Genomic DNA, 26896 nt, shown 5'->3' with positions numbered 1-26896 from the left:
ACATTAACGGGGGTTGACTGTACATGATACGAGCGACCCCCATGCATGAGCTATATATCACACTCTTTTAACGAAAATATCATCTTCTTGGACGAGCCCTTGAGCTCCCTCCTCGCTTGGCATGAAGAAGTCTTACATCAATATCAAACATGCACATACAAGTTTAACGGGTGAAAAGTTAAAAGAAACAATTTTTATTTGGTACATTTAACTACTAATTACTAATAGGGTGTCGATGTCTTAGCTTCTCTGCTCTTACGCAGATACTAACAGGAGCAATCACGGGAAGGTGCATCGACATCTGCTCCCGAACCCTCTACCACAAAGCTAGGGTCTTGTCTTGAACGCTTTGGGGTCTCGGAGGGTCCGATTGGTATTGAGATGCCCAACGGTCTCACCAATCCACTTACCTACAATCACCTATCTTATACAGTAAGTCACTCCGTGTCAAAACAAGCATCAGCACCCACCCCTACACTTACCTACCCTCACTCACATTCACACACACAGAAAAAAAGGAAGGGACTTACCATACGTGATCGAAAAGAGAAGAGAAAAAGCGATGAGTCTAGCCTTGAGAGTCGATGTTGAGAGTCGATTGCCGAGAGTCGATTGCCGAGAGTCGATTGCCGAGAGTCGATTGCCGAGAGTCGAACGCGATCCCCAGTGTCACCCTTGGCTCTTCCCTTGGTCCTGGTGTTGCCTCCGTTGCGCCTGTCCATACCTTATTTCCGGTAATCCTGGCTGCCTCCAACTGGTCCCTGCTTGGTTTGTCCAGTCTCGCGTTCAACGGTGTTGGTCACAACCGGTCTCCTAGTGGACCAGAGGACGGAGGAATCCTTTTCGGTTTCTCGCCATAGAAATATGGTAGTGTCCTTTTGGTTGGATGCCTTGTTCTCCCGGTCTGGTCTACTATGGTGGGAAAAACCTAACTTATACAGTAAGTCGCTCCGTGTCAAAACAAGCATCAGCACCCACCCCTACACTTACCTACCCTCACTCACACTCACTCACATTCACACACACAGAAAAAAAGGAAGGGACTTACCATACGTGATCGAAAAGAGAAGAGAAAAAGCGATGAGTCTAGCCTTGAGAGTCGATGTTGAGAGTCGATTGCCGAGAGTCGATTGCCGAGAGTCGATTGCCGAGAGTCGATTGCCGAGAGTCGAACGCGATCCCCACCATAGTAGACCAGACCGGGAGACAAGGCATCCAACCAAAAAGGACACTACCATATTTCTATGGCGAGAAACCGAAAAAGGATTCCTCCGTCCTCTGGTCTCACTAGGAGACCGGTTGTGACCAACACCGTTGAACGCGAGACTGGACAAACCAAAGCAGGGACCAGTTGAGGCAGCCAGGATTACCGGAAGTAAGGGTTGGACAGGCGCAACGGAGGCAACACCAGGACCAAGGGAAGAGCCAAGGGAAGAGCCAAGGAAAGCCAGGAGGAAGAGCCAAGAGAAAGACCAGGAGGAACCAAGGGAGTGAAGGAAAAAAGAAAAATGAAGGAAAGAAAGAGTGAAGAGAAAAAACGAAATGGCCTGAAAAATGTGGGCGTATTTATATCTTTTGGTATCATCAACCCCTACAATTCATGGAAAGCAGTGCGCAGCGCACACACGCCCACATGATTATGATAGACTGGCAACTTGCGGTCCAGGCTGTTCAAGGACTCCCTAATACCATTTCCTGAACTTGCTGTTTCATGCTGCTGCTAGCCTTGTCGCGTAAACGGGTCTCGCGTTCAGCGTGGCGTGCACTATAATATATCAGAAATGCCATTTTTTGAAAGAGGTGTGTTTCAAAATATTGTAACGACTTGACGTTTGGATGATATCAACACACCCTCTCCTTTTCTTCAACGATGCTGATGCTCGGCAGAAAAGAAAAGGGGATGTTTTGCTCGCACAAGGCACCATAAGGTCCAGCCTACGATTTTCACATGAGAGACTCCCAGCACTCCGTCTCCCAAGTAGACATCGATTTTCACGCAATTATCAGTTGCCGATCCTCCAAGCCCGCAATGATGGATGTGGACAGCTTGAACTAAACTGCCAAGGGCAGACTATAGAGCAGCATGGCTGTTTTCAGCATAGTATGCGCGTCATCCTAGAACTACTATTATCGATACAGGCTGCTTCTTCAGGTTGATAGTGTTGTTTGGTTTGCTCATTACATCATCCACCTCCCTTATCAATAGCGACACAAAGCCAATCAGACGTGGTGTTTACTTCCTCGGCGTGTGTACGGGTGATGTATGATACATGTGAAAAAAAACAAAGCAAAACAAAAAACAGGTTTCGGGCTGGTACCCTCCGAATAATTTTTTTCCTTTCGATTATTTTTGCGAACGAACTACGCGAAGATAGAAACAAAAAAAAAATAGGTGAAAAACGCTTACCAAAGTGTGGTAAAGCGCGTTGTAATAGTGTTACATACTGTCGCTACGATACAGAAGATCTGTCATTGTTCCCCGCGTTGTTAGCACGGACCTGTGGATGGGAGTGGGGGTATTTTTTTTTTTTCAAAAGAAGCGGGGTCTTGAACGTGTGCATGAAAAGGCACCCATTTTCCGCAGCGTGCTGCTTCCTCGCTTTTTCTCTATCACATGTGGTAAGTCCCTTCCTTTTTTTTCAGTGTGTGTGAGTGTGAGTGAGGGTAGGTAAGCGCAAGGTGGGTGCTGATGCTTGTTTTGTAGGCACGGGGCGACTTCTAAGTAGGTAAGTGGATTGGTGAGACCGCTGGCATCTCAATGCCGATCGGACCCTCCGAGATCCATAAAGCGACCAAGACAGAACCCAGCTTTGTGGTAGAGGGTTCGGGAGCAGATGCCGATGCACCTTCCCGGAAAGCTAAGACATCGACACTCTCGTTTTTGGACGAGCCTCTTTAGGAATTTGACCAAATTAAATAAAGGCCTTGTTGTTGTTGTCCCCCGTCTATCAAACATGTGCTGTTTGTTATTGTGTTTTACGCGTATTGTATGTAGTCAAGCTACTACTTTAATTAATGCTGCATATTAGCTATCTTACCTCACCCAAGCTACACGTATCTTTACGATCTTCTACGTTTTGAGACCCAAAGCAATATTTTAAAGGTTTGATAGCCTGTGAAAAGAAGAAGGTCTGACAACGTTGAAATTCTTAATGATGCGCGCTATACCTCTAGTCAAGAGTGTCGTATGGCAGATTCGTTACATCTCTTCAAGATAAGACCCTTAATACATAGCTCTAAACAATACACGTCCAAAAAGTCGAGCGTAGACAACCATTTGCAATTAATCTGTGTGATCATGTCTATTCGATCTTTAACGCAAATACAATTCGATCAATCCAAAGTTTCTTCCGATTTAGCCACCATAAACAGCTCCGCGGGTATGTGCACAGATATTGTTGATAGATGCTGTGGGCTGCGCGTTCCATGACGATCCAATTGAGCCAGTTTCCTCTGTTTATGCCTGTTAATTAATAAACATAACGTGACAGTAGCAACACATACAACTTATTATTATTGCTTGCTTGGTCTTAATAATTATGAAAAGCCAAGATCTTGGGTTGCACATCGGCAGCACGACAATTTCTTCCTTGACATATATAGAGGAAAATATAGCATAACAAACAGTTTGCGTGAGAAATCAATTCAAAAGTCTTTCACACACTCGTTTGGTATGGTATCGGTCGAGAGATTGACCACAACATCAATTTACTGGTCCCAGTCTTGTCGGTACTGTATTATCCCTGGCGATAAGATTTCGTTTTAACCCTTCCCTACTCTTTCGCTAGGCACATTAGCACAGTTTATATAGTTTAAGCATTAATCGCATAAGATGGATGTACAGTAGTTTTCCACCAGGGTATGTAAAAGTAGTCATTCTTACTACAGTTGTTTGGTACTAAGTCTTAGTTGTAAGTCAAGAAATCTCTCGGCGTATGATACGAGCTTTTTTAAGTGTGCGTTGTCAACTTGGAAGATCTTTTGGAAACACACCCGTATTCTTTCTTCTTATCTCCCCTGAGTATGATATGTATATGTCCGGCCGCTCCCTCGAATTGCATCTCTGACTATGGAAAATATGTTGGTCGACTGAATTTCTCTGTTCTTTATGACTGACCATTGTACCATAATCGCACAGCAGAAAATAAATAACTACTACTGACACAAACATAGTAAGCACAAAACATGACTTATACCGAAAACGATCGTATTTACCCAGAATTGCAGGAACACTCTTGATCGCCGCAATCTTATCGGACTCTAATTTGTACACACATCTTTATGCTTTTTCTTTTTTTTTAGTTGCACAAAAACTCTGGCCTTGGTTTGGAAGAATATCATGCTCATAAGGTCTTGACAGACTACTGTATCTAGAAAAAAATGGATTCACTGTGACCCAAAAAGCGCTCGAATTGGATACGGTATTCATGGCCAAGTATACCAATGGTTTCGGCTTACGTGTTGGCTTATATAAACGTGGTCCCCTCGTACAACTCGCTTCTTAGGAATTTACAAATTGCAGTTATCTATAGGTAGCTGTGTAGTAGTCGCTTTTAATTAAGGGAGGAAACAGAATACATTCTGTTGTTATTCAGGTTTTACACAGACATGGAAGCTGAAAGTTCTTCTATGGCTATCTCCAGATAATGCGTGAATACTTATGCACAGATGTAATAGTAATAATATGCGGAAAAATGAATCCACACATGTCCATAGAGAACCAAGAACTATACTATATATACTCGAACCATCAGGCAGGGCGACGAAATGTTTACCCGAGCCAGTAAATTTAAATCGATCAGTTTCTTTCGAACCACCCGCATATTCAACCCCATTTTGTATTCTCCAGGGCCGTCACAGCCCAGTCAAATGGGCTTATGCACTGGCTCTCCCATAACCACTTTAGGACTGTCGCTTTGAGGCCAAGGAAGCTAACCATTTTTAATACGTCCGAAACTGAATGAGCTCACGGACGCACTTGCCCAGACATCAGACCAACCGCCCAACTATCTGGCAGTCCTGGTTGGCGCTAATCCGCCTCATCAGGGAAATTTAAGTCATCCAGTTGGCGGCTATAACGACGAATCAGCTCCAGAAGAAGCACTGCAGCTACCAGCCTCACCACCTACTCCAACACAGCATATACACTCAATCTCTTTCTTCGCAATTTAAGCTTATAGTATTATTCTATATTAGCATAACGTTTCTCTTGTGGGGTTTATTTTTTCATTTATTGCATCATGTCTTCATATACCAATATTTCTCCTCCAAAAATGTATGATATCTCAAAGAAGTGACCACATGCCCAGAGGCGCAGGTCCATATAGCTTCCATAAAAAAGCATTAACTTTAGCTTATTCGTTGTACCTCAATATATACTGGGCTTTATTAAAATTACATGTATTTAATAGAGAGTACAGACAATGAATTTGCAGTAAGACAGGTACCGTGAAAAATACCAAGTGGATTGTCGCCGCTGTTAGAGGGATTTAATAATAAAAAAAAGGCACAGCTGCATATAGCTTCTCCTACATAGGATGCTAACTTAACATGTACATAATATGAAAATCGATACTGACGATTATTTATCGCCGTATTATTAATAAGCTTGAAACCAACCTGCTGCCCCCCATACTGTCAAGTATATATTTGACGTTGATGATGGTAATAAATTTTAGCAGAGAGTACTTATTCATGCTACAATGATATAGATTTATAGATCATGAGTCAAAAAAAGTCTATTACATCAACCTGTTTTACACTTGCTTAGGAACCGGGTTTTGGTTAAGCGATGACTTCCCCTTGAAATTTTTTTCGGTCGGATGTTTCGTGTATGCATGCATGGCGCGCTGTTCGTGGGAGAAGTAGCATCATAACACTACATAAAGATGTGCATGCAAAAAAAAATGTTCATATCCGCTGTATATGATACATGGAAAACGAGTAGCCTATCGCTTTGTTTGATTTTATAGGGCAACCTTAATGCCGACGATCCTGTTTATACGAGCAGAACAATGAGTCCATTGGGTTACTTTTTCTCTTTTCCCATTATTTGTGCTGATGATATGAAGAATTTTGAGAAATTGATGAGAGGAGTTTCTTCGCCGATCCTATCCCGTGATTCGTATATTCCCGCCCCCGAGTTTTACCAATTTTAGTATTGTTTACATCCAGACAAAAAAGCTACTACAGTCTAGTAGGGATTCTTTATGCTTTAATTCAATGAGAAGAAAGAAAGAGAGTTACAGTGACAAACATGTTTGATCTTCGCAGAGCTAAAGTCAGCCAACAAGTTTTCTTTGTAGTAACTGTGAGAGAAAGAAAACACTCATTCCTCGATAATCATACTAGCATATACCAATAATAGTGCTTAAAGTGCAAGTGGGAAAAAAAGGGGTTATCATACTAAATCGTAGAATATAGCGTATCATTGTAGTGCTCGAAAATTAGGCTTTTTCCCTTCTGCAAATAATGCGTTACTATATTGGAAAAAACTAGTACCTAGTAGCTGCTTGGTTTGGAAAGTGATACTTGGACAGCTGAGCAAATAGACAGTCAGCGCTGGTCACCACCAACAGACGAGAGTAAAGTCCGGGGCTCAGCATCCAGATCAAAATTAATTGCCAAGAAGCAAAGAGAAGCAGCTATAGAGGACCTGCTGCGCTAACACAGGAAACAATAGTGATTGTCTAAAAAGATATATGAACAGATTCTTTATGTATATCCACTCTTCGAAAAAGATGATGATGAGTGAAATGAGGTAGAGCACAGGAAAGATAGAGTGCACAGTATAATGAGAGTATACTAATATGTACAACGTGGTAGTGATGGCGCGTGTTTTGTAAATGTTTCTATATATACAATATATGGTAGTGTGTATCTAAAGTGTAGAGAAAAAAAATAAGGGATAACGATCGCCATCATCTTTGAGCTGCTCGTGCAACGCGCGCCTGGTATCGTCTGGACCTAGCGGCCGTAGCGGCAGCAACAGCCGAGGGCAAGATGGCCACAGACAATGCGACCTGCGGTCGTGGCGTGTCGAATTCTTCGTCCTCGTCCTCATCTTCTTCCAAAGACGTGTCGCTACTGTCGTCGCGTAACAGCTCCGAAATGTCGTCAAAATGGCTGCTTCGAACTGTTGCTAGTGTACTTTGGCTCAATGCGCTTCCAAGAGGCCTAGCAGCTTCGGCTTTGGTTTTCTTCGGCCGTGGAGGCGGCTTCAAGGATGGCAACCGACTGAGCTCATGGACAATAGCACGTTCGTCGTTTTCAAAGAAATCGGTACGATCCGCTTGTTCTTCTTGGATCGCGGTCACGATGGTGGCAGTGGTGGGTTGGTGCCTCGTAAAAAGAGATGATGATGCTGTTACTTTTGCGGATGGTGAGGGTGGTGGCAGCGGTGAAGATGTTGTGGCGGAGATGGGGCGGTCCGTTTCGGGATTGCATGGAAACAACAGCCGATTGAGCTGCTGTGTAAACCGCTTTTTGAATGTGAGCTTCATGTGGGATGATCTGCTGTTTGCAGGATAAATGGTGTAAGCCGATCGTGGTCGCAAAGTGTGCTGTGATGAAGGAGGATTATGGACCAGCATAGTGTTTCTCTGTGGAGGCTAAAGAGGATGAAAGGAGATGTGCAAAGAGAAATGAGAGGAAAGTGAAGAAGAAGAAGAAGAAGAAAAAGCAGACGAAATGCAACGGGTCAGCTAAATATAAATATTTGTGGATTCCACCAGTCCAAAGATGGGAGGCGGTGGTGGTGCGCGCCTGCACACTCTTGCACACTCAATCTTGCAGCAGCGGCAACAGCCTTCCACCAGACACACTGCATAAATGCTATCCTGCACAGCCCATCAAATGGATAGCCAAGCCTACAACGCATGCATACACACAATTCTACTGCGTGTAAGTCAGATGGAATTACCTTTACCACTGTAGGGGATACTACTCCCCCTCTCTGCTGAACAAGCCCCTGGTTGGCCAAGCTTCTTCTTCTTCAAGATGCTATTGTGATCCAACAGTCTATTTGAATTTTGCTGCTCCCCTGAATATAGAAGCATCGCCTTAATAACCGTATTTAACATATTTGGACACTCTCCACCCGCCGCAGTTGGCGTCCAAAACGGGAAACCGTGGCGCCGGCTGTCGTCGGGTAGCCCCAAGCGCCCCACACTGCTGTTTGTGTTACTTTATAGGAAGCTTACCACCGGGTATCAACAAAGAAATGTCCACTAGAGGTGCTGCCCAGTATTATACCCTTGGCTTCTTTACCCCCTCCCTCTTCCCCCTTATGCTTTGTTGCAGTAGTGGCCAGGAAGTAAAAGGCAATAAACCACACTATATTGTCTCTCGCACGCTCTCCATCAGCAACCCCAATTGGCAACGGAACCGGGGCGTTCAGGGGGAGGGGTTATTTTACGATTATTTTGAAAAGAAGACATATGGATGCTGTTGCCTTTACGCCCGGCATCCTCTAATTAACTTACATTCATGCAGCTCTGGGAAAGTGTTTCATGCCATGTGAAAAGTTAGAGGGCGATATTGTGGATCACTTTTAAAGATGCCTGCGTTATTGTTTATTTTAAAACAAGGTAAAAAAATTACAAATGTTCTGCTTCTTTCTACAAGTTTACATATAATTAATTAGCGAACCCTTCTTTTCCATCCGTCAAGGCAGCAAAGAGCACCTATCACGGCAACGATGGAAGAGAAAGGTGCAAGTGGGTGTTGTAAATGTGGGGCGTTTGGAGGAAGGGATGATGATTGCAAGTGCTACTGCTATGAGGATGAAGGTAGTGGTGATGATGACGATGCGTCTACTGCTACTAGTGGATGGCTATGGTGGCTGTGATGACTGTGATGAAGATTGTGATGATGATAAGGCTCAACAAAAAGCGGGAGCACGCTCGTGGCTTCGGAATGAGCCGAGGCAGGTACGGGAACGGTGATGTCTCGCTTGCAGATGGGGCACTAATAGAACGAGTGTTCAGTGCAAGATCTGACGGGGGGCCTAAAGGGTGGATAGTACTTACAAATTTCTTCTGAGTGGTTAACCACGCGTCCACGCAAAATGTATGAAATGTGTGGTGGCATGGTAGCACGCGCAGCTTCTCCCCGTCCATGTAATCCTCGAGACAGATAGCGCATTCTTCTGCGTCGTTCTCGCCCATCTTCTCGCGCAAGAAGCGCCTGACAGCAAGTCTGGAGACAACATGGACAGGAGCCAAATCCTGCTTTAGCTTTTGACGTTGTCGCAGTTTGAAGGAAATGTACAGAAATGTCATGACAATGCTTGGTGAGACAAAGATCAGGATGACAAGATGCATCAACGGCCTATTTTTGTAGCAGCCCGTCCCATATAAACGCGTGAGTTTCTCACCATTAATGCATTCTATGCGCCTTTCTTTCTTTCTTTCTTTCTTTCTTACTCCTCTTACCATTCGAGCCAGTTGTCAATCTGCAGTAACAGCACCATCATGGGCGTGTCGACAAAGTTGGAGAGATATCGCAGCGCTTGGTACTCTCGCTGTGCCAAAAAGACACTTGGAATATAGATGTCTGATGTGTCTCCTATTTTTATAGGGTAATATTAGAAGCAGTTACACATACACAGAGTGCAACCTTGTTTCTTTCTTTTTTTTTCCCGGATTTTTCTTTCTTTGTCAAATGTATTCCATTCGTTGTTTACCTGGAGCGTACATGGTCACCCAGCCAGCTTGGTCAGGATCACCTACGGCGACAGCAATTGCTCCGCTCTTCTGCATGTTGCGCACTTTGGAAACAAACGAACATCCGCCTCGTCGAACAAGCGCAACCCAATCTTCACAGGGAGGTTGGACTACTTGGCAGCCAGTGGGGTCTTCGAAAGGCTCCATCAGGTACCCTAGCTTGCCCTGGCTTGCGCTCAACGAAGGGCCGAATGCTGCTAGTCGATCGGGAAACGTCTCGTTTGTTGCCTAGCAAACAAATGAAGATATGCTTTCTGAGTTATTATCATCGTGGAAACCCGGGAGAGAGAGATAATGGGCAACAAGTAATATGCTGTTACCAAGACGACAACGGTAGCCGTAGCAGCATGTGGTGATAATGCAAGAAACAATAGTAGCGTCGTCGTACAGTACAAAAATCGGCATTTTGCTGATAGGCGTTTGGTCATGATTTCGATGATATAGCGAACGACACTACTGCAAGGGAAAAGCTGGATGAACGAAAGAGACAAGTGGTGCAGCCGCCAGCAGCTACAGAGCGAAGTTGGTAGAAGAGACAAGGAAAGTAAGAAAGAAGGAAAGAAAGAATAGTAGTAAGTAATAATGATGATGGTAATAATAAAAGAGGGAGGTGAAAGGCAGAGAGGGATCGTGGAAAAAAGAAGGGAGCTTGAAAATTGGACGAGGGAAAAAGCGTTTCGTATAAAGCAAGCAAACATTGGCCGAGTTTATTCCTCGGCCTTTTGCAACTGTCGTTGAAATTCAACCAAACACTTAGCGCACCTCCCCCTCCTTTTTTTCTTCTCGCTTTGCAATTTACATCATGATTGATTACTCACCACCGCAGCAGCCCCCTGAACTCAATGCAAGTACCCGAAAGGCGTTGAGATGAATACGTGTCTCTCTCTCTCTCTCTCACTTGTTTACTACATGCGTACAGAAATGCAAAATATAAAATGATGAAAAGAACAGTATGTGTCTTGTGACGTCTAATAGGGTGGTGTACAAATAATAAGAAGAGAGAAAGGGAGGGCTTAAGAGCGTCGTCTCTTGAGAAGACAGTAGTCGGCCCATACTAGACCTTTGGAGCCGGGGACATAAAACGCACGTGAGAGCTGATTAGAGTTGACTGCATCCAGCATGGGTGCACAATCCACAACCTCCCAGGTCTTTTCGTCTTGGATGTATCGAGGCTCACGAGTGGAAATGGGTCGCAATGGGTAATCGGCATCCACGAGATAATCGCATTTATCAAGGTCAAACTGAAATTTTCCAGAAACCATCAGTAAATAAACGACAAAAAAGGTTGACAAACAGACAGATAAACACAAACAAGCATATTGCAACTTACATAAGCATCAGAGTCTGCCTTGTTGTAGCTGTTGAAACCAGGCTGAACGGTACGCGCTCCCTTGAACGAATACTCACGTCCACGATATGTCATCACCTCTCCGTTTTCCTCGTACGTCACAGTCTTGACATCGGGCACAAAGTGCTTGGGGAGCATGCCGTCAAAGTCACTCTTGATGAATTGTAAGCGCATGTCGCTTGGCAAAAAGTAGCTACCAGGGAATCGGTACCATTCCTTTCCGACGCACAAATTGATCTCGCCAACGGTCGCATCGTTGAGATAGTTTTCTTGGAGATAGTTGAGGTTGATGAGCTGGTCGGCTGGACGTTCCTGCCACAGAGTGCTGTAAACTTGGGCAGGCGCACGATACCGGGTTGTAACGGCAATGATACGAGATACAGAAATGACACTGTACACAGCCAATACAGCAAAAGCAAGATAGCGTACAATGTTGGCACGCACAAGAACCTGATTTCAGAAATGTTGCCAGTGTCAGAATACAATTGGACACGCAGAAAATGATCATGCACGCAATGATAACTTACGCTTGCTCCAAATGCTCGGGCCGTCCTGCTCACCCATCCACGTGCCAAAAAGAGAGAAATAGCGGCATTCAGAACAATGAAGGGGTAAGCGACATACAGGAAGCGCTCCTCTTTGTGAGGTTGCAACGTGAAGATAGTGAACCAAATGTAGAAGGGCAAGAGCTTCGTACCCAATTGGATATAAGGCCACATTTTATCCATCGTGGTTGATCCTGGTACACGTTCGCGATCAACAAATGCTGCAATAGCCTATATGGCATCGTTATTAACAAAATCAGTATTGTTCTCTACTGCCAACAACAAATCAAACAGATCTTACCGCGAAAGGTGCAGATGCTAACGCCAGCAAGAATAAGATGTTATAGCTCAAAAATCCGTTCACAATGTAATAATACCATGGCTCAGTACCAAAGATGTCGGGGCCTTGGTTAGCTCCTCCAAACACATTGTAAAGAACAATGTTGAGCGGAACAAACATAAGTCGTCGATAAAAGAAATAGTCAACCAGGACGACTGGCACGGAGATGCCAGCGGCACAGACGGCAACAGCCTTTGCCAGACGAATAACGCGCTGCAGTCGCCAGTTAGGGGGTCTGATGATTTGAACCACTCGACCTTGCCTATCCACAGCACCGTCATGGCCGTAAACCATAATCTCGTCAACTACAAATGGGATGCTAATAGCGGCGCTGAATGGCCATCCAATAAGTGCGCCCAAGCCGATACATAGAACAACACGATACGTCCGCTTGCTGGTGATTTGGTTTGGTGGTCGAAGAGCGTACGAGAAAGCCAAAAACGTCGTCCACATTGCAAACGAGGATGGCAAGAAAGCTAACGTCAAAAAGATGAAGATGTTCAGTGCATCTATCTTTCTCACTCTTAGAGTCTCGTGTTTGAATCTCTTCTTTACCTGTCGATGCATTAAACATGCCAGCGCTAAAAAACAAACCGACAAACACATAGCGACCGACATGTGGATTGATCTCTTCAGTGACTGTACGGTAGAATCGAGCTTCAACAAAGGCAGAAATTGCAGCAAACGCCAAACGCAACAGATAAAACACTTGCATCTAATTCCATTCAACTTGGTCAACAACAACAACAACTATTCCTCAAAGGCTACCCATCGTATTTTTTTTTCGCTTACCTTGTGTGTAGCCAAGATACTGACAGCAGTTGCCACAATACTGTGCACAAGAATATAAGCCCAGCTTCGAATGCCAAACTCTGGGGAGTATTCCCACGTCTCCATGCCAGTACCGTGCTGAAGGTAATGAAGCGGCTCCCAATAGTTGAAGACTTCATCGCAATCTTGGATAACACCAAACAGAGCCGATGTGATGCGCGCAATCAACAAAATTCTGAATGCCGAGTTGAATGAGAACGAAAAGGTACCGGCTTCCGTCAACAGATCGCGTGCAGCTCTGTATATTGAAGATGTAGTTTCGACGGTACATTTGAACGTATGTTTAGAATCGATTGGCGCGGTCAGAGCTTCAAATAAAATATATATATATATATATATACCTTGCAGCTTGAACGTTCGGATTTCCAGCGGAAGCTAATGATGGTTTGGCAGCCTCAGCTTTTTTGGCCCCTTTGCTCGTTTTTTTGTTGGACCTCGAGCGTAGCTCTTGGTTTGTTGGCATTGCGTGTGGGGAGGGATTCGGCGGGAAGGCAGGAAAGTGCGGAAGGACTGACTATAAGCAAAGAGTTTCTGAAAAAATAAAAAAGGCGTGAAGTGCGGCGTTTTTTTTTTTTTGCATAGCAATTTAATAAACGTGGTGACGCGTGGCGGGTTCATGTTCCCCCGGCTGATTTTTTAGATCAAGCAAGAGCTCGTTCGCCACATACAATGTGGTTCGTGGAAAGAACGATAGCTGGCGCTTATAAGGAAGATCTGCAACAGGACGATAATCAGCTACAGTGTCTCCTATTTTATTTTTATAATTCTTATCTTCTCTAATACTTCCTCCGATAGATGAACGTACTGGCCAGCACACGCGACTTATACCTCCTATATAGGGTGGAATTCGGCAACCGTTCGCGGGCGATCCTTTCGTCAAGTCTCTATTATCTCGCTCTTAAAGTTGTTACTGAATGATTATTTTCTCAAGATGCTATGCTGATCTACTACTTTGTTCACAACATGCTTCATGAAATCATGGTAATACTGATAGCGGCTAATCCTAGCACAATGTAGAAAGTATGATAACAAACATACAGATCGTGGCGAGCAGACTCAGTTAAATAAGCGTTTGGTAGGATGCGTTCTAAGCAGAACCTTTTCCTGGTATGAGACCTGAAGGATCAGTAAAAATACCAACTTTTTTGCACAGTGGGAATAATTACATGGGGTTATAATTGATATGATTGAAGTTTTAAGGAAAGCCACAGCTCTACATACTGCAGCCGTCATAACAATATACTTATAAAAAAGGAGCTGTTTTTGTAATGGTTGACTGCGTAGTAAACCCATAACCGATAGTACTGAATACAGTATAGCTGCCATATCTTTCGCACATTATACTACAGTTTTTTTCTTACATGGTATCATATCGGTCATGCATATTGCCAGCTCAGATGCAGCAAGCTGCTGCTGCATGCATGATTATAGCCTTTTAAATTCATAAGACTTTCTTCTTTTCTCCTGGACCCATCGTTGATCTTAGCAGCTCTTTTTAAGCACTTATTGCTAATACCTCAGGTAATATACAAGCATATCACGCTATTTACTACCTTATTCATCAGCTCAAAATAATCATTTTCTCAACAGCAAAATATCATTCTAGACACAAAGGTACCGCTTATACGCTTCCACAAATCGCGATGCGTAATCCTTCCCTCAGTGTTCACACCCTTCACGAAAAAAGTCAAAAGCACTGTGGTAATATCACTATCAGGTGCAAGAGCCAGCACAATATACAAGTACTGAATAAAATACGTGCGTCTGACATCGAAGCCGAACAACATGGACCACCAATTGCAGCCGCTTTTTTACTTTACTCCCAAACGCTGCTACAATAATTTGATGTGCCTTATCCGACTTTCACGAAATACGTCTGACAATTTTGCTTTTCCATAACTTGATATCGTAAACAGCATTCGGGGAATGGCTGCGCTTCGATACAGTCAAGCTATTGATGCTCTAGCGGTAGAAGGATTAGGCGGAGGCATAATAGCTGATCTGTACCCTGCGGAACAACGCTGGTAGAGCTTTTGGCTTGCCTTATCATTGGTAATAAACGCTTATTTTTGCTTCTGCACTCTTCATATTCTAATATTATACTAGGTGTATACAAGATGTACTATATGGTTCCTGTACTTTTCTCACTTCATATAAATAATTGGTGGCTTTTTGTCAATCAGTAACATCCCTTTCGGCGCGCTACATCTGGGATTGCGTTGCTTTTAGTAGATTTATCACTACTTTGCGTACCCTAGACATCTCGTATTGATGGAAGAAGCCTGTAATCAACACCGTCATTAGAGGGTACAACCAAAAGAGTAGGAGTCTCTGTCGACGAGGGTCATGTTAACAGGAATAATCATCAACTGCTTCGTTACTTGGCCATTACCTCCTTGGTCAGTGCTTCTCCGTTTTCTTTTAATGTTTACGATTGGAACTGTGCTTCCCAGGCTGTTTGAACGAGAATACAGCTTCAATGCATGGCAGATATGTAGGTTGGCAAAACGTTCTCTGCATGCATAGCAAGGTCGCATAGGAACGGATCCAAAAAAAAACATACCGACTCTTCTTTTCAAAGTATATGCTAGGTGTAAGCTATCTGGGAGCGGAGACAGGTCATGTTGATATCTCTAACAGCATTTTCAGTAGTCGAATGGATCGGGCCTGGATACTATTTGAAAGTACTTTTTGTTGGACTTTGCTGGCTTTCTACTCGTAGTTTAAAGTATACGGTCAACGAACTCGTCATCGTCATGGATTTATACAAAAATCAGAGCGAACACATCAGTAATTTTCCTGTACTCGAAGCTACAGTAAGTCCCCTCCCCCTCTCAAGTGACATTTGTAAAATTTGTATTCAGGTAGCTTTGGCTCTAACGCTTATATTATATATTGCTCCATCAATAGCTTTTATTGACGTCAACTCTACTATAAACATAGCATGGCGGTCGTGTCTTTCGTGGCTACGTGGATTGCAGAACTGATACTCACTCTCAACCAAACACACTCACAAGCATGTCATTTATTTATATTGGCTTTCAAGTGCGCGTTAAAGAAGTATACAGCGCTAATATATTTGGTGTAGACCATGGCTATTCAAACGGCTGGTATTTGAGCAATATGCTGCGTGAGCAGTTTCCCGAGCGTCACGGTTGCCGCGTGGCCTTGCCGATGAAAGCACTGTTGTATGTATGTACACTTGATTGCATCTTGGGCATCCACGCTGACGAGCACTGACTAGCGAATAACCATATAAAAAAGGCGCAACTTTACAACCAGTTTATACCATTAAGAGCACATGTATTCAATGTCTACTTTTCTTATCGTACATAAAAGCGAGAGCCGCATTTCAAGGATCTCACATCATCAACCTTCCCTTCTCTACTTTCTTCTCGCTCTCTTCATCCTCATCAATAAACTTTTATTTGAAGTCTGCTTTATTGTGATTTTGAATAACCTTTCTACTTCTCTTCATAATCTTTCCTCTGTCGCTATAGCATCTCCTTTAATAGCGAGATTGCCTCGGTTTATTATTTCTACGTTTTGTATTGCTTCTTCGACTACCATTATAATGGTTTTCAATGTCTGATTCGGTTATTCTTCTACTTACCAAAATAGTAAAATTTGATGGATTTGTTTGATAAATGAATGCTTTGTACATAACCACTGCAGTTGCTTTATCCTATATATTGCCAATATCACTTGTTATACGTTGAGGCCATTTAACCCGAGAATCGAGATATATTTCCTTTGGACAGCTGTTCCTTGTCCGTCGCTATCTTTAGCTGTACTGTATATCATAGCTGGGGTCACATTATGCCATCATGCCCACTTGTTTAAAAATCAACATTGTATGATACAGCAATTAATGAAAACGCACGTTCCTGTCGGGCCCTGATAGAACCCAGTTACCCATTACCAGGTCTTCTTCACCACATCGTACTGCACATGGAGATGAAGAAACATAAGCCGGGTGACAAGTCTATGTGTACATGGAGCACATCATTACCGGGATTATAAAGCTATACAGAACAGCAGAATATAAATCATGCCATCCCCCAAACGCCATGCCCCCCAAAATTTAGCGGGTGTACCTGATGATTCCGCTTCCGCTTGAATGTATCGTAGCACTTTCACATGACGACGCTAAAGCTTAAAAAGCGATTCACTTTTCCCAACAACTGCGGGCTTGTACAACTTGTTCTTTCTTTCTACACACTACACTACTATTCGCAATGAACACACACATTACAGAAACCAAAAAGCCCGTTAGGTACAGTATTCGTTTTATGAAATAAAAAAAGGTCGCGAAGCAGAAGAGAGGTCGTGTATGAACCTTGTTGACGTTTGCGCGAATTTATAGAGTCTGGGTCGATGGCTGCTTTGACATGATGCACTACGGACATGCCAACGCTCTCCGTCAGGTATGAATGAGACCAAAGCGTGCAAAGGTTACTTATGTAGGTACCATGCTAATCCTTCCACGCATTGTTTGTTGTTAGGCTAAAGCGATGGGCGATGTACTCGTCGTCGGTGTGCATTCCGATGCCGAGATTGCAAAGAACAAAGGGTAAGAGTGATAGGCTGTGTTGTTGACTTTTAAAAAGTGATCTTTACTAACATGATGAACTTGCTTTAGCCCTACTGTGATGAAGGAGGATGAAAGGTAAATCGCCAAGAGAGAGAGAGAGAGAGAGAGAGGGTTTTTGAGAAACTAACACCTATATGTGAACCAGATATGCAGCTGTTGGTGCTTGCAAGTGGGTGGACGAAGTGGTCCCTGACGCACCATACAACACGACTGTCGAGATTCTGCGTGAATACAATATTGATTTCTGCGTGCACGGTGACGATATCACGACCATGGCTGACGGCACCGACTGCTACCAGGCTGTCAAGGATGCAGGCTTGTACCGCGAATGCAAGCGTACGCAAGGCGTTTCAACCACCGAACTCGTTGGCAGAATGCTTTTGATGACGCGCGACCATCACAAGCGCCGCATGTCTGCTGGCGCATCATCCTTGTCGAGCTTCAACTCGGAGGATCTGGGCTCGTTCAGTGCGGGCAAGCGTCGTACGACGGTTTCTCACTTTTTACCGACCTCAAAGCGTATTGTCCAGTTCTCGGAGGGACGCGAGCCGCGTGATACAGACAAGGTCGTGTATGTGGATGGAACGTTTGATTTGTTTCATGTTGGCCACATTGAGTTTTTGAAACGCGCCAAGGCGTTGGGCGATTTCTTGGTTGTTGGCGTGCATGATGATCAGGTAAAAAACAGGGTTATAAGGGGAGGGGGATGAGGGAAGAAGACGATATTCTGAGAAAATGATGCTGATGCCCTTCCCGGTGGGTGGATGATAGACTGTCAATGCCATCAAGGGCGCAAACCATCCTTTGATGAACCTGCACGAACGCGCATTGAGCGTACTTGCATGCCAGGTAAACCGAGCGAGTGTTCCGAAAAAAGAAAACAGAAACGAGGTTACTGATTCGATTATAAACAGTATGTGGACGAAGTGATCATTGGTGCACCTTACAGCGTGACAGAAGACGTTCTGAACAAGGAGTACAAGGTCCAAATCGTTGCCCATGGCAATACTGCCACTGAGCCCGATTTGGATGGCAGCGATCCATATGAGGTTAGTCCTGTGCTTATTATCATCATCATCGGTGCCTTAAATCCAGATGTTTCTCTGACACACAGTCCCTCTGATAGTTGCCCAAGGAACGCGGCGTCTATGTCGAAATCGAAAACCCCAACTCGACCATCACCACCCAGGGCATCATTGAGCGTATCATTGAAAACCGCTTCGTGTATGTTTTATGGACTTTTACGATGAGAAGGAGTGATGCAAACGAGACATTGGAATTTATGGTTGGGGAGAGGGACAGCTATGCAAGAAACCTTGAACTAAATTTTGATGGGGTTGGCCTTTTTTGTTACCATAATAGATACGAAGAGCGACAGCGCAGAAAGGGCGCAAAGGCCGCTCTGGAAGCTGAGCAAGAAGCTGCCGAAAAGCAAGTCAACAAGACTGCTGCCTAGATAAAGGCACAAAGAATACCCTTGCCCACCTCCCCTCCCCGTCCCCTCCTCTTGTCACTGCTAACCGTACCCTATTTCAACATGTGTGTATATCCCCTCGTTCCCTTTCTGTTTTATTGCCAAGAATAGTTGGTGCTGTATCATAAATATTTCGTAGACAAAGTACATGAATAGTAAAAAAAAGTGTAGAGCGTTCAACCGCTAATGAAAGATGCAGTGTTTTAGAGATGTTGGCAGTACTGTACCAGTGGTGAAGAGGTACGGTGTAACCTTGCTTGTCGCAGCACTGTTGCTAGACATGGCCTGTACCATCCGTGGTCTGCAATACCCAAGTTAGACAGTGACTATGGGGCTATCATACAACGTAAAAAAAGATAAGAGGCTCATCGCTGTCAACCTTTCAGGAGGGCAATGCGCCAAACATACGACAAGCGTCTGTGCACATGGTGTCATCTGTAATAAGCTCCAAGTAGCTGCTTGACAGCCTTATGTATGCTTTGTTGGATTTGGCTTCGATGCACCCCTTTTTCTGCTCGGACCTGATGCCAAAAGTTAAAGAGGTGTTCCCCTGGATTTCATGCACATCCGATTTCTCGGAAAAAGAACAGACGGTCACTTGGTTAAAAGACATGGTAATTTTTTTTTTAATTTTCTGGTTCTAGTTTCTACACAAAGAAAGAAAAAATCACAAATGCAAAAATAAAAGAAAGACACAAAAGGGAGAGTATGTATTTTGGCCGTGTCGTATGAGTGGGTGACGTGTGTGCTGTAAGTGTGCGTGCAAGTGGAGAAAGGGTGGTGCAGTTCATAGCCAAGGGATAGACAAGGGGAGGGGGGGATCCGTTGAATTGGAGGGGAATAGTTTTTGGAGACAAGAAGTTTACAACTCGTCGTGACCGCTGTCTTCCTGCTCTTCCTGGGACTCGGCATCTGCATCCTTGGCAATGGAGAGCTTGACGCCGTTGCTGCCGTTCTCGTTGAGGAATTCGACTAAATCCTCGAGCGAGCGACCGCCGTTGTAATCGAGCAACTCATTGGTCTCAGCCTTGAAGAACTTCAACGTGGGGAAGCCCGACACAGTGAAGCCGGCCTCCGGTGGGACGTCGTTCTCGGTGCCGTCCATCTTGGCAATAACCACCTTATCCTTCAAACCCTGCTTCTCGACAGCCTGGCCCAACTCTTCCCAGATGGGGGCCAAGCGCTTGCAGTGACCGCACCAGGGAGCATACACCTCAAGGAAAGCATCCTTGCTTTTGTCCAGGACCACTTCATTGAATTGCTTGGCTACAACGACCTTGACCGGACCATCGTTGTCTGCGGGGATGTCCTCCGACTTTAGCGTGGGCTCGATCTTGCCGGCAGCGTAGTCAGCAACAAACTGTTCAATGTTCTTGGTCGTGATCTCGGCAGACTGGTCGTAGGGGAACTTGGCGCCTGAATCAATGTGCTGGATGGCGAAAGCGGGCCACTCCTGCTTGAGTCCGACATTGCCAGCATGTGGACCATACTTCTTTGCGTCGATATGGACAAAGTTGATCTTGCCCTTGTACTTTTGTGCGATCGGCTTCACAGCTTCGACCAAGGGTTCGGCCATCTCCTTGGAGTCGGCGAAAATGTATGCAAGGGGCAAGCCGGCCTCGGCGTACGAGGCAAAGTTGGAGGCCTGGATCTCGTCCAAAAGTGGCACCGAGTTGGTCTTGATGAACTCTTGGACCTTTTCGCTGTCTTCCAAGGACTCGGTCCAGTCGCTACGGCCGCCGTCCAGCTCCTGGTCGAATTGCTTGTAGATCACAACTGAAGGGAGCTTTTCAACGTTCTGTTCCTTGATGAGAGCCTCGTCCGTCACCAAACCGAAAAAGTAGTCGTCGCGGAGCTTCTCTGCAACCTCCTTGACGGCTGCCTTGCTCTTTTCGTCCGAAGGCGAGGTGTAGGCGACCACGACGACACGGTCGGATTCCTTGAACTTTGCAAAGTTGTCTGCGTCGAGGTCGGTCACGGCAGGTGCAGCTTGCCTTTACAATTGGTAAGTGACTGTATTAATTTCCTTTGTGTGTGGCAAAAACGAGCGGGTCTAAGTGTGTGTGTGTACCCCAAGCCCGCCCTTATTTAGTACGCGTTCCACAAATCACTTACTTTTGCATATAGCTGACAATGCCATCCGCCTTGCGCGCGCCCTTGTAATCGGCCGTTTCGCCGTTGCGGAACACCTTGATGGTGGGATAGCCGCGCACCTCGTATTCCTGACACAGGTCCTGGTTGACAGTGCAGTCCACCTTGCCCAACTTGATGTCATCCTCCTTCAGTGTCGTGGCGGCAGAATCGTACTCGGGTGCTTTATTATACAGATTCGTTTAATAATCCCTCTTGTAGCTTGCTGAAACGCAGTCTTTAGCCAACAAAGTTCAATGCTTACCAAGAGCCTTGCAGTGACCGCACCAAGGAGCATAAAATTCCACGAGCATCAGGTCCTGCTTCATCACTTCCTTGTCAAAGTTGGCCTGATCAAGCACAACGACATTGCTGTCATCGGCCAGGACATTGTTTGTGAGTGCAGCAAAAGTAGCGGCGATGGCAGAGAACAAGAGCGTCTTTTTGACCATGGTTGTGTATGATGTGTGTTTGCTGGTATGAAAAGTGAAAAAAGAAAGAGAAAGAGAGAGAGAGAGAGAGAGCTTATTAATTAAATAAAGCCCATAAATTTGCAGAATATATTAGCCTGTGTTTCTGGTGTGTGTCCGACATTGATTGGCCCTCTGAGCATTAAACTCAAACATGCCATCCTTTCAACGATGCAACATGGCGAATGGTACATAGCAGCAGCCGCACAGCCCCCTCTCCCTTCTTCTCTGGGGCGCCGTCACTCTGGCTGTTGCCTATCTGGAATGATTGATTAGTAAGAAACTGCCGACCTTCCTTGCACCCAATATATCGTTGTCACCGTCGCTGCTGTTTATCGCCCTGCTTTCACTTGGTACATATGCACATGCGCACATGAACAAGGTAACCAAGCATTGACAGCTGTCATTATCCGACAGCGGTTGGAGACGTGATAAATACATATCCGACTCGTTCTTCTTTTGCTGGTTGAGACCACAATATACATTACTTTTGGTAGGGTCTGATAAACGTACGTGCATGCATTCTCGTTCTTATTATCTTGCATATCACGATAAATGTACAATAATTTTCAACAGAGAGCTGTTGTGGTCCTCCAGAGGATCCAAAACTTAATAATATGTGTCAGCTCAAAAAAACGAAAGAGAGAAGTCGGAAAAACGTTGGTCACTGGCCGGCTAGAACATAGAGGAAGTATCTGAGTACGGTAGGTTGGTTATGCAATGGCTGTTGAGACAGGGGAAGCACCTCTCTCACTCTCTGCGTGTATCCAAGTCGCTTAAGGGGGAAGAATCAAATACACAACCGACGAGCGAAAGGCATGGTATTCCAATCCTACCAACCCCATCATCCCCCACCCACCCAAGACCCAAAGACCCCCTCCCTTCCACCGTCTCCCACGAGCTACATACAAAAATACAGTACACAGGCCACCCCTTCTACCCTTGTTCCTCCTTCCCCTAAAATAGATCTTTTTTATTATCATGCCCTTTTGATTTCCGCCGCTCTCTTCGTCTGATGAGCATAATGCCTGTCTCCCTTCTTTCTTTTTTAATTCACGTATTTGATAGCGTAGCAATATATCTCTTTCTCTCTCTCTTTTGTTTTTCTTTTTCTTGCCGGAACTGGGGCCGTAACAATACAGTGCAGCAAACACAGGAAAGGGTAAGTTGGTATAGTCATCGGTTTCCGTCGGATAATGGGTGCGATGGAGTGTTCTAGACTATATAACCCTGCGTGCTAAACCCTTGTCTGCTTTCCTTTCTTCCTTTTTCTGCTGTCTTTCTACCTCTCGCTAACTACTACTCGTTGAACGTATCGAAACAAAGGAACAATGTTGGCATGTTTGAACGAGGGTGCTAACGAACAACCAGCACCGCCACAGCCACCTGAGATGGAATACATTCATCCAACCGACGCGGCAACAGGTCAACGGCCACCATTACCATCTTTTGAAAATGGCAAGTCGCCCACGACGCCGATACGTAAAAATCCAGTGATCGACTTGAATGTACTAGCACACTATATCGAACAATCAATATCTCCTTCATCGTCTTCTGTACCCAATACTCGACGCACGCATCAACGCCAGGCACCATCTATCGATGTGAGCACATGTAAACGTAAACTAAGCTTGTACGGAGACACAAGTCAGACACAGGTACTAGCATGCGTAACTTTACGTTAGATTAGTAACCCAGCGATAATAGCTTCTTTTTCTTCATGCATTAACAAAATAATTACTGTACATCCTCACTACTACCCTACAAAGGTGGTTCCATTCCAGCAGCATACGGAGCAAGCAGTGTGCTACTACCATCCCGAGACTGGCTGTATTCAAGCAGACTCGTTGCTGCACCTACACCATCCACGATTTTCCTTGCAGGACTTGCTCACCATGGAAAACTACTGGATAGATATCACAGCACCCTCGGTCTCTGAAATGAAGGTGATCAGCAAGATCTTTCGTATCCATCCTTTGAGCACCGAGGATATTCTGTCCCAAGAAACGCGTGAAAAGTGCGATATATTCCGTACCTATCTATTTGTGTGCTATCGAGCGTTTGTGCATGACGGACACGTGCTGAGGCCAGTCAGCTTTTATAACATCATCCATAAGCAAAGTGTCCTCACGGTAAATGGCATATTCAAGAAAGAGCAAACGAGGGGAGAAATAATTACAACACGATGGTGTACATAGCATGTTTGTAGTCGACAATCACTCTAATAGAAGCTCTTGCTTATCCCCTTTTCTCCACTTTCTACACACAGTTTCACTTCAGCCATGTACCGCAACTGCAGCACGTGTATCAAAGGGTGGAGCAGATGCAGGATTTTATTGTGGTAGCGCCCGACTGGATCAACTATGCCATACTGGATGTCATCACTGACCAGTTTGCTCCTCTGATCCACCAAATTGAAGCCGAGGTCGATGAAATAGATGATCCAGCAATGCTACTTCAAATCAATGATGACGAAACAGAAATGGTACTTCGTATTGGAAATTGTCGCAAACGCGTCATGCAGATGCATCGTTTGCTCGGTACCAAGGCAGACGTAGTACGCGCCCTGATCAAGCGATTGGATGATACGGCTGCTCTTGCAAACAGCAACAATAGCAGTAATAATAACAGCACATCGACGTCAACGGCAACCAGTAATAGTAGCACACCGTCTACCTTGACGCCTGATTCAGCTATCTCCTCATCAAATACTAGATACCATCACCATCACCATTACCATCACAAAAGAGCTGGGTCAGGGTCATCATTAGGATATATACGATCACCCCCATCTCGACGCTACACTTTGGATGATGAGGAGCAAGAAGGCGATAAAATCTTTCCTGATGTGGCGCTATACCTCGGTGATGTACAAGGTATGTAGTACGAGCAGTAAACTATAATGCAGCTTTACGTCGTGTGTAACATCGCCTTCCCACATCATGAAAAAATGTTGACACTTGAAGTGTAATGTGTAGATCACCTTATCACCATGTTACAAAATCTGAGCCATTATGAAACGGTGCTTGCACGCGCCCACTCTAACTACCTTGCGCAAATTTCGATCAAGCTTTCCCAAACGTCGAATTCTACAAACTATGTCATTGGTCGCCTCACTGTCTTTGCCACCATCTTGATGCCAATGAATCTCGTAACAGGTTTATGGGGTAAATATATGAGTTTTTTACGTTGCAGTAGACAATGAACGATAACATGACACCTATTTTCATTTCCTTGTTAAATAATTATATTAGGTATGAACGTCAAAGTGCCAGGTAAAGACTATGACGATTTACTATATTTCTTCTGGATCGTTTCGAGTTTGGCCGTCTTTGCCATTGGCTCCTTTACTATTGCTCGGCGTTTTCAGTTTTTTTGAAAAAAATTAAAGACGAGGAAAAAAGGAGACAAGCTTTGATGATTGCAAAAACATAACACACACCAGGCTAAATCCTCCTTCTTTTGACTACCCCTTTATATCACTGTTAGCATAGATCTCTTCATTACCTCCAACTCTCATATCCTTTCTATCCGTCGCAATCAGTATCAACAAACGATACCATCAAAAACAATCAAACAACCCATTCTTACAATCGCACCCCTTCCACTTAACTGTAACCAATCTATTCGCATTTACTCCCTTTTCATTTTACAAAAGCTTACCTACCATACCTTTGTACATAACAAAATATATACACATTACATATATACATGATTACCTGCTCAAGCAAATGCAAAACTAGTGCTATTCTTTGATAGTTAAAAAATGATACATATGTACATAGTCCTAAAAAGATATGTAGCAAGCACAGGAAGTAAGAACGTGTGTATGACTGCACATAAAGTGCAGCCCCTGCGAATTTGCAAAATATTATCGTCATTATTGTCGCGTTTATTTATTGGTCTACTTGTTCTTTAGAGAACAAGAGAAAAAGACACATCCAACAAATGGTGTAACTCTATTATTAGATCGGTGCACCTTCATACTGAGGCGCTTTCTCCTTCAGAAGCTTTTCCGTGAACTCCCACAATTTAATAGCGTTCTTGTCACATCTTGAGTAAGGGTTTACAGATCCTGGTTTTCCGAAAGGAACCTATACACCAATATAACAAGAATCGTTCTATTAAGTATCGCCTCCATGAATCCTGTACTGTATTACCATCACAGTCATCAGATTGAAACTAATCCTTACGTAATATTTTCCCTTAATATCCATGCTTTCCACTTCGGGGCTGGTGGCCAAGTAGAGTTGAGTGAGGGATCCCTTTTCTGTCGGGATACCGACATAATCACTTTCTAAAACTGTAGCCCAAATCGACTTTTGTTCAATGGCGTGCCTAGTGAGATCGCTTTTCACGACACCAGGGTGATTGCTGTTAACGTAAACCTTAGAGTAGTAGCAAACACATATAGAGAAAATGAAGCATACTTTTAGCAGCCATGAATTACTACATTTGTTTGACCATATTTCTTTACATTGTGGATTCCCCTAGACTCCAATCGCTTAGCCAACTCCCGGGTGAATAAGATATTACAAGCCTAAAGGAATTGAGTACCATATGACATTCGTGTTACTAAGTTTATCTCGTAAACCAAGGTAGCTTTTTTACTGCGATATAGTAACTATACCTTGCTTAAACCATACTGAAGAGTGGAATTATAGCCTTTTTCATCGTTCACTTTATCTAAGCTACGAGCAGAAAGCGATGTCATTTGATGGCCCTTGGAACTGACATTTACAATACGGCTCGGCGCTGATTTGATCAGGAGAGGAAGTAGTTGCATGGTCAAGTAGTAGTGTGCTACATGATTGGTCGCAAAGTGGGTTTCCAGGCCTAAAAGATATAATAACAGCAACCGGTCATCCATTGATACAACTGGATCGTCATGTCACGCGCCATCTCTCTTCTTGCAGTATACAAACCATCTTCACTGAGTCCGTATGGACACAACATAACACCTGCATTGTTCAGCAAAATGTGTAATTTGTCGTATCTGGACTTGAAAGTATCGGCGAATGTTTTGACAGATTGGAGGGAGAGTAAATCCAACTTAACAAACTCGACCTTCTCGTTTCCAGTTGCTGACTTGATTTCGGAAACTACAGCTTGTCCCTTGTCTTCACTTCGGGAAGCTACGATGCTACATGATTACATAGTATACATTTTTTAATGTTCTCTGTATAGTATTATATGTCAACAGAAACATCATAATGTGATGTCTCTCTTCGTTTGTTAATGCGTGTATGCTTACATTTGACAGTGCTTTCGTGCCATTTCAAGCGCGCATACTCTGCCAATGCCAGTATTGCTGCCGGTAATAATTGCAACTTTGCCCGAGAGATCAGGAATATCCGAGAGTTCGAAATGGTTTGACGAAAACATAACACTACTCGAGAAAAAAAGGCTGTGTTAATAGATGGGTAGTATAAAAGAAAT

At 44.3% G+C, this 26896-nt stretch overlaps 10 protein-coding genes across 10 annotated transcripts; 4 read left to right on the top strand and 6 right to left on the bottom strand.

Annotated features, from left to right (window-relative positions):
- Positions 1 to 264: 264 nt before the first annotated feature.
- BDB00DRAFT_854611 (uncharacterized protein) lies at positions 265 to 1172 on the top strand (the record flags this gene model as incomplete). Its single annotated transcript, XM_053125691.1, has 3 exons — positions 265 to 405; positions 659 to 664; positions 934 to 1172. Coding segments are annotated over exons 1-3 (154 nt in total), but the record flags the coding sequence as incomplete, so codon positions are not given.
- Positions 1087 to 1788, bottom strand: BDB00DRAFT_878674 (uncharacterized protein; the record flags this gene model as incomplete). The annotated part of the gene is made up of 2 exons (XM_053127766.1): positions 1087 to 1242; positions 1690 to 1788. 2 exons carry the CDS (start codon positions 1786 to 1788, stop codon positions 1087 to 1089), a joined length of 255 nt encoding a protein of 84 aa, XP_052973621.1.
- A 4803-nt stretch (positions 1789 to 6591) lies between these two features.
- On the bottom strand, positions 6592 to 7660 carry BDB00DRAFT_854606 (uncharacterized protein). The gene has a single exon (XM_053125690.1). It carries the CDS (start codon positions 7590 to 7592, stop codon positions 6921 to 6923), a length of 672 nt encoding a protein of 223 aa, XP_052973620.1. The 5' UTR covers positions 7593 to 7660; the 3' UTR covers positions 6592 to 6920.
- Positions 7661 to 8775: 1115 nt separating this feature from the next.
- BDB00DRAFT_878672 (uncharacterized protein) lies at positions 8776 to 10153 on the bottom strand (the record flags this gene model as incomplete). Its single annotated transcript, XM_053127765.1, has 5 exons — positions 8776 to 8967; positions 9030 to 9330; positions 9435 to 9567; positions 9686 to 9953; positions 10046 to 10153. 5 exons carry the CDS (start codon positions 10151 to 10153, stop codon positions 8776 to 8778), a joined length of 1002 nt encoding a protein of 333 aa, XP_052973619.1.
- A 585-nt stretch (positions 10154 to 10738) lies between these two features.
- On the bottom strand, positions 10739 to 13252 carry BDB00DRAFT_792754 (Alg9-like mannosyltransferase family-domain-containing protein; the record flags this gene model as incomplete). The annotated part of the gene is made up of 7 exons (XM_053121152.1): positions 10739 to 10966; positions 11056 to 11523; positions 11601 to 11849; positions 11920 to 12434; positions 12514 to 12673; positions 12751 to 13027; positions 13131 to 13252. 7 exons carry the CDS (start codon positions 13250 to 13252, stop codon positions 10739 to 10741), a joined length of 2019 nt encoding a protein of 672 aa, XP_052973618.1.
- Positions 13253 to 14719: 1467 nt separating this feature from the next.
- On the top strand, positions 14720 to 15805 carry BDB00DRAFT_854596 (uncharacterized protein). Its single transcript, XM_053125689.1, has 6 exons — positions 14720 to 14740; positions 14832 to 14908; positions 15019 to 15283; positions 15371 to 15382; positions 15439 to 15605; positions 15700 to 15805. Exons 3-6 carry the CDS (start codon positions 15136 to 15138, stop codon positions 15724 to 15726), a joined length of 354 nt encoding a protein of 117 aa, XP_052973617.1. The 5' UTR covers positions 14720 to 14740; positions 14832 to 14908; positions 15019 to 15135; the 3' UTR covers positions 15727 to 15805.
- A 1181-nt stretch (positions 15806 to 16986) lies between these two features.
- On the top strand, positions 16987 to 19056 carry BDB00DRAFT_854590 (uncharacterized protein). Its single transcript, XM_053125688.1, has 9 exons — positions 16987 to 17065; positions 17156 to 17216; positions 17295 to 17362; positions 17432 to 17458; positions 17529 to 18060; positions 18155 to 18232; positions 18298 to 18432; positions 18510 to 18607; positions 18746 to 19056. Exons 1-9 carry the CDS (start codon positions 17028 to 17030, stop codon positions 18837 to 18839), a joined length of 1131 nt encoding a protein of 376 aa, XP_052973616.1. The 5' UTR covers positions 16987 to 17027; the 3' UTR covers positions 18840 to 19056.
- Positions 19057 to 19719: 663 nt separating this feature from the next.
- Positions 19720 to 21439, bottom strand: BDB00DRAFT_792752 (thioredoxin-like protein; the record flags this gene model as incomplete). The annotated part of the gene is made up of 3 exons (XM_053121151.1): positions 19720 to 20851; positions 20973 to 21171; positions 21253 to 21439. 3 exons carry the CDS (start codon positions 21437 to 21439, stop codon positions 19720 to 19722), a joined length of 1518 nt encoding a protein of 505 aa, XP_052973615.1.
- Positions 21440 to 23352: 1913 nt separating this feature from the next.
- BDB00DRAFT_792751 (uncharacterized protein) lies at positions 23353 to 24836 on the top strand (the record flags this gene model as incomplete). Its single annotated transcript, XM_053121150.1, has 4 exons — positions 23353 to 23589; positions 23667 to 24333; positions 24436 to 24624; positions 24712 to 24836. 4 exons carry the CDS (start codon positions 23353 to 23355, stop codon positions 24834 to 24836), a joined length of 1218 nt encoding a protein of 405 aa, XP_052973614.1.
- A 586-nt stretch (positions 24837 to 25422) lies between these two features.
- BDB00DRAFT_792750 (uncharacterized protein) lies at positions 25423 to 26842 on the bottom strand (the record flags this gene model as incomplete). Its single annotated transcript, XM_053121149.1, has 6 exons — positions 25423 to 25551; positions 25651 to 25845; positions 25935 to 25997; positions 26088 to 26293; positions 26383 to 26600; positions 26712 to 26842. 6 exons carry the CDS (start codon positions 26840 to 26842, stop codon positions 25423 to 25425), a joined length of 942 nt encoding a protein of 313 aa, XP_052973613.1.
- Between the last annotated feature and the right edge of the window lie 54 nt (positions 26843 to 26896).

The sequence above is a fragment of the Zychaea mexicana genome, assembly GCF_025766255.1.
Source record: "Zychaea mexicana strain RSA 1403 chromosome Unknown BDB00scaffold_143, whole genome shotgun sequence".
In the NCBI taxonomy this organism is placed as follows: Eukaryota; Fungi; Mucoromycota; class Mucoromycetes; order Mucorales; family Lichtheimiaceae; genus Zychaea; species Zychaea mexicana.
This window is presented reverse-complemented; position numbering and strand designations above follow the sequence as displayed.